The sequence below is a fragment of the Cyphomyrmex costatus genome, unplaced genomic scaffold (assembly GCF_001594065.2).
Source record: "Cyphomyrmex costatus isolate MS0001 unplaced genomic scaffold, Ccosl1.0 scaffold157, whole genome shotgun sequence".
Lineage (NCBI taxonomy): Eukaryota > Metazoa > Arthropoda > Insecta > Hymenoptera > Formicidae > Cyphomyrmex > Cyphomyrmex costatus.
In genome coordinates this window covers 517,568-530,223 of record NW_017275576.1, presented here as the reverse complement: position 1 = coordinate 530,223, position 12,656 = coordinate 517,568, and the positions used below count along the sequence as shown (strand labels likewise).

At 25.4% G+C, this 12,656-nt stretch overlaps 2 protein-coding genes across 2 annotated transcripts; both read right to left on the bottom strand.

Annotated features, from left to right (window-relative positions):
* Positions 1-1,433: 1,433 nt before the first annotated feature.
* LOC108771343 (major facilitator superfamily domain-containing protein 6) lies at positions 1,434-6,550 on the bottom strand. Its single transcript, XM_018536586.1, has 9 exons — positions 6,493-6,550; positions 4,391-4,692; positions 3,007-3,349; positions 2,672-2,862; positions 2,449-2,585; positions 2,267-2,382; positions 1,912-2,157; positions 1,592-1,735; positions 1,434-1,507 (listed from the first exon to the last, which is right to left on the bottom strand). The coding sequence occupies exons 1-9, from the start codon at positions 6,548-6,550 to the stop codon at positions 1,434-1,436; spliced, it is 1,611 nt and encodes a 536-aa protein (XP_018392088.1).
* A 1,772-nt stretch (positions 6,551-8,322) lies between these two features.
* LOC108771347 (major facilitator superfamily domain-containing protein 6) lies at positions 8,323-11,586 on the bottom strand. The gene is made up of 9 exons (XM_018536589.1): positions 11,529-11,586; positions 10,906-11,204; positions 10,112-10,451; positions 9,758-9,948; positions 9,363-9,499; positions 9,141-9,256; positions 8,799-9,044; positions 8,489-8,635; positions 8,323-8,402 (listed from the first exon to the last, which is right to left on the bottom strand). Exons 1-9 carry the CDS (start codon positions 11,584-11,586, stop codon positions 8,332-8,334), a joined length of 1,605 nt encoding a protein of 534 aa, XP_018392091.1. The 3' UTR covers positions 8,323-8,331.
* Positions 11,587-12,656: the final 1,070 nt, after the last annotated feature.

Sequence of the window (12,656 nt, the reverse complement as noted above, 5' to 3'; positions counted from 1 at the left end):
ATATATATATATATATATAAGTTTAACTTTTGTATTTGTCCTCTTGTAAATATGCACTAAGTTAACGTATGCTCTTTGAGTTGTAAGTCAAATGTAGAAATGAAATTGTTTAAAGTATTAAAGCATTAAAAAAATGTTTGACTGTTTTGTATTACGCAATAGTATATTATTTTTAATTACAGTGTTTTAAGGTAAAGAGAGTATCTTACGTAGGTGATAAATATTACTTTGAAAGGCGATAATAGAAAGTATTTAGCAATTTGTTATATATAGTATAGGTTCTACATACAAAAAGCATCAATGGAAGCATCAATGTTTTAAAAATATTTTCTTTTCAACATTGACAAAATAAATATATATATATTTTTAGAAGCAAGTTTAAATACTGACAAGTCAAAATCAATACTTGTCAAAATCATATTGATGTATTAAAAATAGAACGAATATGCAGCTGTAATTTCTATAACAATGCGTTATATACTGGGAATTGTTTAATTTCATGGTTCGGTTCATGCATGGATTATGGAAGTAGCAGTTTCCGTGATTGCAGAAGTTCAGCACCATTGGATGACGTACAAGATTTAAATAAGTGGAACCGCTTAGAAAAATAAAAACAATTAATTTACAAATGAGAGAGAAAACTTTCTTTTTTAATTAAAATTTTGTCACGTATATTTTAAAATACGATACAGATCAATAATACGTATTTAAGAAATAAAACTGAGTTAATTAATTTTATAAAATAAAGTCATTTTTATTATATATTGAGGATTTTTTTAGGCGTTAATCTTTAGTTGAGGATTATCACACCTAAATAAAACTTGATAAAATCGCGAATATACTGATATATAATGATGATTTGCAGATTAAAGCGATATCATCGCTAAGAAAAGAATAACTATTTATACTCTAAAGTGATGAAATTTTTATTAATTAAGTGACATATATAATTTATTCTTTTTTCATACCATATAATTCCATATTTTATACATATAAAACATTAATTATCGTGATAATATAAGTAAGATAGCTAGCAATTTAATTTACTATAATTATCAATTATTACACTTGTAAACTTGTAATAAATTATTTACAATATATGTTAGTTAATATTTATTTAGAACGTAAATCTAAACAATTGTATATATTTTAATATTTATGTTATTATTTAATAAAAATATTAAACTATAATAATTAAACACTAAAATATTAAAAATATTTTAATAAAAATGACATATAATTGTTTAAAAAGCTGTCATTAAAAGTTGATAATAGAAAATCTATGAATAAATTCAATGTTATTATATTTTTTTTAATGTGTTATTATATAATACTCAAAACATTTTTTCATTCTTCTTATATATAAGACAAAATTGTTTAACAATATTTTTTCTTTTTATTATACTTTATAAGAAAACTTAAAAAAATTTGTATCAAGTATCTGCTACAGTACAATGTTTCCGTGCATTGTCAAGTTCCCTCCATTTAATATTATTTCGTGTATCTACTGTAAAGACAATCTTTTATCTTCTTACATATATGTTAAAGAAATACGTTATATATCAAAGTATTAAATTATTTAATTCCTTACCTGTTTTACGCTTCAAATATAAAATGTAAAGTATAAAATATGTTAATGCAGAAAATGCCGCAAATACTGAAAATATTCTTATCGTCATTGTACCGCCAAATTTTTTAAATAAGATACCACCTACCAAACTACCAACCGAGAATCCTAGTAACATTTCATAACAACAATATATATTAATTATAATTGATGACAAAACATATATAATAACATGTATAATATGTATACATATAGATATTATTTTTACAAATTATTTATATTTTTGTAGATAAAATAAAACTTGATAAATATAAATATGTATAATACTGTGTAAAGAATCTTACCTAAACCATCAATCATGCCTTGAACCAGTCCTTGAACGGTACCTGAGGCACCAGTGGGTGTTATTACGTTCCCGTACGCTACTACTGTTGTAAAACTGAGTGCATACGATGGTCCCTGCATGAAAAATTCTATAAGAAGAACCCACCACAGCGTTGGCGCTACAGATATTAAGCCCAACCGAAGTGCGTAACATATGAAACATAATGTAAAAGTATAACCGTAGCCGAGCTTCTTTAATATTTTGCCTAAAAAATAAGATGATTTTAATATTACATTTATTAGAGAAAAACAATTTTAGTTATAAGCATCATGTATTTATGTAATTATAATATAAAAATATTTAATATATGTTACCAGATAAAAAGAAGAATATTACTTCACCACTGAAACTCTGTGCCGCTACAATCAAACCTTCTATAGATTTAATTCTGTCCATATAACCAGTCATAATAGAGAGATCTTCTACATACCTGTAAAATTAAACTACACTGTATACAAGCAAAAATCTAATATCGCCGATCAAGATAAAAGTTTACCACAACAAAAAATTACGCATGATACTATTAAGGATGCCGATAAATGCAGAAAAACACAAAAATATAACGATTGATTTTGATTTCAAAAGTGTAAACACATCCTTTAATATAGTTGTCGATTCTGATTGAAATGGTAGCTGCAATAAAAATCTATGATGTGATATAAAGATATAAAAATAAAACTATTAATTGATATTTTATTTTAAACAATACATAAAATCACCTCCAGTTTTATACAGCAAATTAAATCGATGCAAGTAAATACCAGCATAAGAAGCATTGACGGTATATAATTTTTGTAGACTTTGTCGTATGACCATAAGTCTACCATATATCCAGATAAACATGCAACAACACCGTAACCCATTGCACCCCATAATCGCTGCTTACCATATTTCAACCGTTTATCTTGCCCTAAGAAAGCAAACACTACTAAAAATAATATTCTTTATGTAATATTATTACATAAAAAAATATTATTGCAAAAGTTTAATTTATATGGTAAATTTTAAGAATTACAATGTAGTTTTAAAATTTATGTTTATAAAAATCACATACCTAATATGACAAAGCAAAACGCATCGCTTATACTGATGAAAACAAAAAAACCAATTTCGCCAATGCACATTAAAAGAACAAAACTCCAAAAAATTATAGATGTATACAGACATTGTTCATATTTGAAATTGTCACAAGTAACGTTACAATTATAATTGTTCGTTAAATTTCCTTGACACAATGATATCTCATTTATATTTAATAAGCATGTAGTATCTGGTGAAATAATTGCTTTGTTTTGGTTTCCATGAAAAGACAATTGCATAGAAAAATTCGTATTTTCACATATCCAATGACATGTAGTGTCTTTCATACCGTTACACGATGCAATTGCTGATGCATGCTTTAGTAAAAAACCAATTATAAATAAACACATTTTTTATTGTAAAACATTAATAATTATAAAGATATAATTGGTTTTGTATTTTAGAACTTTTAAGAAAAATTTTAAAGTTATACATATTTACAATATATTTTAAATTATATATATAATATAATACACATATGTTTTATAATATAAATTTTAATACTTAGAAGTTTGTGGATTATAAAAAATAATATGAAAATAACACTTAAAATAAAGTTCAAATAATTCTTTATTAGTTATAATATCATAACATTTTTATTAATAGAAAATATAATGTCTCTGTCTAACCGGATCTTATGTGCTTTTATAATTCCGTGTAAATTTGTATACTATGTATGTAGTTCTTTAAGCTAAGTACCGAAACAGTTTTTCAGTATTTGTAATTTGAATGCGGCCATTAGTCCACTAAGTTTTGTCAACTTCTGTTCATACTTGAAGCATACTAATCATTATCATTATCTATTTTACGGCCATTACGTCAGCAGTAAATTTTAAAAGCTTTTGGTAAATATTGCTCGTCGTTTTTTATCAGCAACAGACAAAAATCTTACATAAGGAAATAATAATGTACGACCCCCTTCCTCCAGTTATGTACGTAATATATGAACGGCCATATTTTAAATAACTGTTCATAATGGCCGTTTCAAATTATAAACTACCACAGTAATATCACAATTATTAAATTAACTAGTAATTAAAAAATTTGACGCTCTTTAGTCTTTATACATCTTAGAATGATCTTAATGTCAAAAACATTAAAATCTGTAAATTAATTTTTATATTAGCCGGAAATTGAACCCGAATCTCTTGCATTTTCCGTGCGAGCGCGGTTCCTAATTTTTAGACTACTGAGACTTTAATATAATATTCTTCGCAATAATTGTCATATGTAATAGGAACAACGTTATTTCAGGCAACGTAAATATTGTTTTTCGTCGCCGTAAAATAAGATTTAATATTTTATATTAATTTTTATTAAACTTATCGAAAAATTAAGGAATATAAATAAAAACTTACATATTTCATATTGCAATGTGGTAAAGTTTCACAAGATACATTTTGAAAGTGATTTTCAGATAAAATTGGACCCGGCAATGGTGGTAAAAAAAGTATTATAGCATAACAGCTATTTGCAATAACAAGCAATGATAGAAAAATCACTTTCCTCCATGTTTGAAAATAGTCCATGATGAAACCAAATATTGGTTTTGCTATTAAAGTTAATATTGGCAAAATTGCGTTGATGCTACCAATAATTAATGGTGAAATACCAAGTTGTTTTCCGTAGACTTGTAGAAATGGGAAAACAGGGCCTGCACCTAAAATAAGAAAAACAATTGTAATTAATGCTTTGTCTCTCATTGATATATAATGAGTAACCAATAACGGTCAAAGCTGGATCACAGTGCTTATTATAATTGTGTGAATTTTATATACTGCGTATGTAGTCCCCCCCAAAAATCAATTGTACGGTCGTAAAAAGATTCTAGTATTTGTTAAATCTATTAATTTAATAATGTAATATTTAATAAATAAAAATTTATTTTTAATATATATATATCTTTTCATTGTATGTAATAAGTATGTGTTTTTATAGCTGAAGCATTATTTGTGATATAGATGTTTTGATGTTGCACATATAATACTAAATTATTTGTTTTTCAAAACAAAGTAAATGGCGAGTCTAAGATAAACAATTAATCAAACTCATACATAATGACAAATGCCAACATCAGGTCATTATTAATATTAAATAAAATGATAATTATATTGTAAACCATATATAATATTAAAGTCAAAAGATAATTAAATATATTCAAACGTCAGTAAAAATGTAAATTTAAAACAGTACTAAAACTTCTTACTAATTCATCATTGTAATTATGTTTACATAAAAACGTCAAAACGCTAGGCTATAGTATAAATAGTCTTCAAAACCGTGAAGACCAATTATACCATAACAGTATCGTGAGATGTGCAGACTGTTGCCATTTTGTCACTAGAACTTAAAAAGTAAACAAACAAGACAAACTTATATTTACCATAACTCGGAAAACTGAAGTTTAATAGTGTAACGTATCTCAATCAAAAATAATTGTTTAGTTACAAACCGTACATAAATTTAATAAGAACAAATTTTTAAAAAATTAAAAATAAACAATACCTCAGACAGAAGTCGACATAATTTTTACATTGTGATGTACAAATAGTTATTCAATTTATAAAAAAATTTTTCTTATATAACTACTTTGCAATTGAATATTCAAAATAGTTGTCGATTACTTTGTCGTTAATAATTTAACAAAATGAGCTAAAAAGAAAAAATGGTGAAAAAATAAGAAGGAAAAGAAAATAACAGCTAGATGTTTAATGCTAAAATAAAACAATAATAAAAATGTGAAGAAAAAAAGACAGAAGAACATTAAGAAGTGGTTAATAATAGGATTGCAGGAAGGTATAATGTATCCGAAAAAAAGTGTCACTTTGTTTATTCAATTTATGCTATTATTCTTTTTATGTACATTATTTCAGAAATAAATCTCTTATTACCAATAACATTTTTGGAAAACAAATTTTTTTAGTTAAAAAAAATTTTTTATGTTTTAATAGTTTTCGAATAATTTTCGAAAAAATTACTTCATTACGTCCAACTACAAATTATCGCGTACTACTCCCGGGTAAGTAATTTTAATAATAACTTGTTTAATATTATTTTAACGCTGGAGTAATATTAATAATAATCAATATTAAAAAATCAACAGAAATTTAATTTAAGAAAACATTTATGCATCAACATTTAATACTGCAATGTCTCAACAACATTCTTTCAACATTCTATAGTTATAAAATATTCAGAATTTATATTATTAAAACTTTTCTTACATGTTCGGAAATATTATAATACATATATTATTAGCTAATATCTTAAAATCGCACTTATAAAATATTAAATAAAAACGTAGATACAATTCATATAAAATTAATGTTTCAAAATGTTGTTCTAATATTTATAGCTTACTGGGAATTGACTGTTTAAAAATAGGATATTCTTTGTGTGCGTACATGCATGCGTGTGCGTGTGTATGTGTATAAATATATTAAATAAAATGTTTACTTACTTCCTAGAAAAAAGAAGTAGTGCATCTTTATAAGCAATTGCGTATAATTTATTTGCATGATTTGTAAAAACAAATATAATTTATTACTTTGCAATTTATTACTCTGTAACAATTTTACACAGAATTTTTACAAACACACTATGTAATACATTATGTTCATTCGACTATATAAAACAAAAAAATATATTCACACTTCCATACTTTATGAGTTTAACGGAATATACAAAAATACAGACTAGATATAAGTAAATGTATTCACATATAATCGCAAGCATTCGTTGCGACTGTAATGTATAGTACTCTGCAAAAACTATAAATGAGTTTTTAAAAACTTATGTACACATTACAAATTCCAAATAATTATGATACAATATGTTAATATATGTTAATACATATTAACATAATACATCATATGTTAATTATAGTGAATACAATATTTTTCTTTATTTGTATAAACAACTCATTTGTAAAGCTAATTAAATTCGTAGTAGAGAGAGATGTATGTACGTTTTATAATAACAATGTGTATTTAATTTTTAAATAAAATTTGTTATACATATAGTTGTATAATGTAAACAAAGTAATAAAATAAGTTAATAAATACGCAGATTAACAGATTACTTACACGATCGTGAGTCTATTCAAGTCATCTCTTACTAGCGAGTAAAATGCTTACTCTTCTGCATTATCTCGTTGAGCAAATAAGATAAAGAAAATAATTAATAGAAAATAGAAATGCTGGAGCTCCGTTGTATAAATAATGATTTACCAATGTGCGTGCACTGCATGTGTAATCAATTATTATTTATCAATGCTCTTTCAATTGTAGATGGTGATAAGGAATCGGCGAACAACTAGTTTAACTTTTTTAACTAGTTTAACAAATAAGGTGTTTTGAGTTTAGAAATTTAAAAAATGAGAAATAGAGCTAATAAGAATCGGGAGAACTCCATTTGCTTACAAATTGATTGCTTATACATGAATTATTACCTACGCAGTTCGACTGCCTACATGCACTTTAGGCACAATTGAAAGATTAATCGCAATTTTCTTTAATCTTTATGCATCATTTTATATATTGACTAATTTTATATTCTGACTATACTTTTATACATATGACACACAACTAAAAGTATTTGTATCTATACAAATTATACTTCACCAATTCGCTTTAATTACATTTTCTGTACATTAACGGATTTATAATTTACCATTGCGAATGATATGAAAGATCTTTACACAGCGACATATAATAGAAAAAAGAATTTTAGGAGCGACTCTTTAATTTATGTCTGTAATCTTAATTATTATTTACTGTTCAACCGTCTAAATTTTGTTATATATTTAACATTGATAATGACCCGCGTCCACGCTATCGAAGTTGAAACGTCTGTTTATTAATTATGTTTATATTTTCATTTTAACCTTTATTTACGAACAATAAATCTATTGTATTAAATATCAAAATAATACTTTGGTTTGTAACCCTTCTCAACATACTTTTATTTAATTTGTATTACTTGAGCTATTCTATATTATATATACATATATATTTTTTTTAATCACTTGTTTTAAATCACAAATTGATGTTTTAACAAAACTCATTTCTCTAAACAATATATGTTAACGCGAGAAAATCAACCGCGAGTGCCTCAATTCAAAATATAATACATAAGAATACACGGATCCAGTCTCTCGGACATGATACTTTTTTATTTTATGCTGCTATTATATTTAAAAATAAAGTCCTTTTTTCAATTGTTAAAACACAAATATAAAACAAATATAACACGTTTTAAATATTCATTTTCTTTAATAAAAAAATGTATGAAAAATATATTACGTTCCTGCTATTACACAGTGTTTCTGTGCATCATCCGGTTTTCTCCATTCAATGTTGTTGCGCAAATCTACAATAAAAGAAAAATCTGTTACGCTTCGAATATATTCTGAAAAAGTTTCTCATAATACGACTAAAATTACTTGACATTTTTACCTGATGTTTTATGCTTTAAATAGAGAACGTGAAAAAGAAAATATACTATTGCAGATAACGCTGCGAATACTGAAAATATTCTCATAGTTATTGTACCACCAAATTTTTCATATGAAACACCTACTACCAAATTACCAATCAAGAACCCTAGAAATATCAAAATCAATAACAAACCATAATAACATTAATGACTAATAAATTACAAAAATATTTATATACATATATTATTAATATTTATTATGTACAGTCTTTTTATGACAAAATAAATTATTAGATATTAATAAGTATACATATAATTGTATAATCTTACCAAAATTGTCGTGCATGCCTTGAATAAGTCCTTGAACAGTAGCTGAACTACCTGGAGGTGCTACTGAGTTCGCGTACGCTGTTATTGTTGTTAAGCAGATAGCATACGATGGCCCATGTAAAAGTAATTCTATTGGAAGTATCCACCATGGTATTGTAGATAAAGATATTAATCCTAGCCGAAACGCGTAGCATACAAAGCACGATATCAAAGTATAGGTATATCCTAGCTTATCTATTATTTTACCTGAAGAAAAAGAACTCAATATATTAATTTTTTATTAAAAAATGTGTTTAACTACGTTATTGTTTAAGTGCAAAGTGTAATAAAAGATAACATTACCAGAAAAGAAAAAAGATATTACTTCACCACCGAACGTTTCGGTCATTGTAATTAAACCTTCTATCAATTTAATGTTGCTCATATAATTGGTTGTAACAGCAAGATCTTCTACATACCTATAAAATTACTTTACATTAAATATAATTAATTATATTTGATTCTACACTTTCTGAAATAGCAAATAAGCAAAAATTTAATGTTGCCATAGAGATGCAAGTCTACCATAACAAAAAGGTACGCTTAATGCTATTAAGCATCCCCGAGAATATAACGAAACACAAAAATATAATGACGGATTTTGATTTCAAAAGCATAGTCACATCCTTTATTATAGTTGTAGATCCTGATTTAAATGACATCTGTAACAATGATTTATAATAAAAAATATGAAGATATAATGACAAAACTATGTGTTATATTGGCTACGTTCAGCAGGAAAAGCAGCTTTGCAACTGTGTATTCTTTATAATTGGTCTTACTCTCAGTTCCTCACTTAAATAAAAACTCGATCATATTCAAGAATTTTACAGTTTTAAAGCTGTTTTTTCCCCTAAACGCAATCATTGTATAATGATCTGGTTTGTTTTTTTTTATTTCAAAGTGCATACAACAATTACCTTCAATTTTATACAGCATATCAAATCAATACAAATAAATATGGCTACAGGAACCAGTATTGGTGTATAAGTTTTATAAATTCCCTTGTGCGACCATAAGTCTATCATATATCCAGACAAACATGCAGCAATACCATAACCAATTGTAGCCCATAATCGCTGCTTACCGTAATTCGATTGTTTCCCTTGTCCTAAAAAAAAATAAACTATAATTTAAAAATAATATTTTTCCTCTATATGATTTATTACATAAAACTTTAAAGTTTTGTATTACGAAAGTTCAATCAGTGTGGTTAAGTGATATAATATTTTGGCAATTAATTATAAAAAATTTATACTTATAAAATTACATACCTAATATACTAAAACAAATAGTATCACTTATAACGAGGGAAGTAAAATAACTAAAATCGCCAAGACACCACAAAAGGATAAATATCCAAAAAGTAATAGATGTGAATATACATTGGTTTTCAAAATTATCACAAACAATATTGCAATTATAATTATTTGTTACAATTTTCTGACACAATAACGTCTCATTAATGTTTAATAAACATGTAAAATTTGGCGAGACAATTACTTTGTTTTGATTTGTATAAAAAGATAATCGCATGGAAAAATTTGTGTCTTTACATATCCAATGACATGTAGTGTCTATTGTACCGTTACACGATGCAATTTCTGATGCATGCTTAAACAAAAACAAATAACAAATTAAAGATAAAACTAAACTTGTTTCTATTAACAAGTACTAATAATTAAATCTTATTAAGAACTGTTTTATACACTTTTAAAATATTTAACAAAATTTTATAGTATACAGATATTACTAATATATATATTAATAAAAAATATTTTTAATTATACGTCTGAGAAACTTTTAAATCGAAACTAGAGTCGAAACGTATACATATCTTTTTTTAAATAAATAAAATTAAATACACACACTTATATTATCTGTACTGACTCATGTAGGCATATTATTATATATTTGATACATATTATATTTGATTTAATCTTTTGAATTCTATGATTAATAATTATTATTAAATTAATATAAATTAATATTTTTAAGCAATATTATAGTTTCACTATTAACAAATTATCTCGAAAAATTTTAGAACTGTGAAGAAATGAAAACTTACATATTCCATATCGCAATATGATAGAGATGTACACGAAATATTTTTCAAATGTTGATCCAGTAACATAGGACTCGGTAATGGTAAAAAAAATATTATAATATAAGAGCCACCTGTTGCTATGACGAACACCATAAAAATTAGTTTTCTCCAATTTCCAAAATAGTCTACTAAAAAGCTAAACGCTGGTTTTGCTATCAGATGTAGTATAGGAAAAATTGTGCAAATGATACCCAATACTAACGGTGAAATACCTAATTGCCTTCCGTAAACTGGAATATACGGATAAGTAATACCACAACCTAAAATAACAAAAATTTGTTATTAAATATCTAACACAATATATTCTATTACATTATTATGATTAATTTGTCTTTAATATTTTTATAGACTGTCATAACATATATTTCGTTATTAAAGTTTACTTATTATATCGTGATACATATTATAAAAATTATTATCACAAGTTATATCACAAGTTCAATTTAATAAATGTATATTAATAAACGTAAAGGTAAATGCAAAAAAATTTTCATGTTTTAAATTTTGCTTTAATTAAGTTTGAGCTCTTTTTATGGCATGTGTATACAGAGACATATTATCGTATGCAATTAATGATTACTTACTTGCAAAAAAAAAGAAATAATGCGCCTTTATATACAGTTGCGTGTAATTAATTTTCATGATTTGTATTTAGATTAAGGCTAATTTAATGTTTATTACTTATTTAATTTTTTGAATTAATAATATGCGTATAAAATACCACAAAATTGTTTATAATATATCTTGAATACGTTTTAGAACAAACATAACTGAATACGTTGAGAACAAACATAACTGAAACTATCAGCAACGACACGCAGCACCGTACGTTGGAAAGACATTTTTTGTAATCAAAAATTATAATTTCAATGCACTTGTAAGGTCATGAATTTTTAAAATTTTTAACCTTATATATAGGGTGAGGCATTTAAAACAGGTTACCTGAATAACTCGCTTAACAATAAAAGGAAAAGTATCAAACAAAAGTTGCTTAGTTTTGAGGAGTACATAATGTGATGTGGATAATAGGCGTAAAGAATAGGTAAATGTCAAATCTGTTTTTTTTAATAGAGTGATATGTTTTTTTATTTACATTCTGATACTTTTACGCCTCCATCTACAAAACAATTATTGACATGACATTACGTGCCCCTCAAAACAAAACAACTTCCATTTGATACTTTTCCTTCTATTATTAAAAACAAGCGAGTTATTCAGATGACCTGTTTTAAATGCCTCACCCTGTATATAGTAAATTAACAATTTACAAGTAAATAGTTTATTTATGCAAATTAAAAGAAAGAAATTGGCTGCTGCAGTCAATTAAAATGCCATATTTTACTATTTAATTTGCTGTAACGACGATAATTTTCTCTTTCAATGCATTAGTATAACTTTGGCAATATTTTATTCATGACTTATATAATGGTACAGTGATTATAAAATACATATAATGAAAGTATAATATTTATAGAAAATATAGAATTATAATAAAGATGAAGTTTAAATTTAGTTGACTCTTGTATATACTACATTTATTTGAATCATTTTTTGAATCAGTAATTACGGATTAGCTATGCTTTCTGTATCTCACTCAAAATGTGCATAGAAAACATTCTACCAATCCAGATAATCAGTTCTTTATTGGACATAGCAACGTCTATCAATATACAATAATATTTGTGATTAATTTACATCAATAATAATTATTG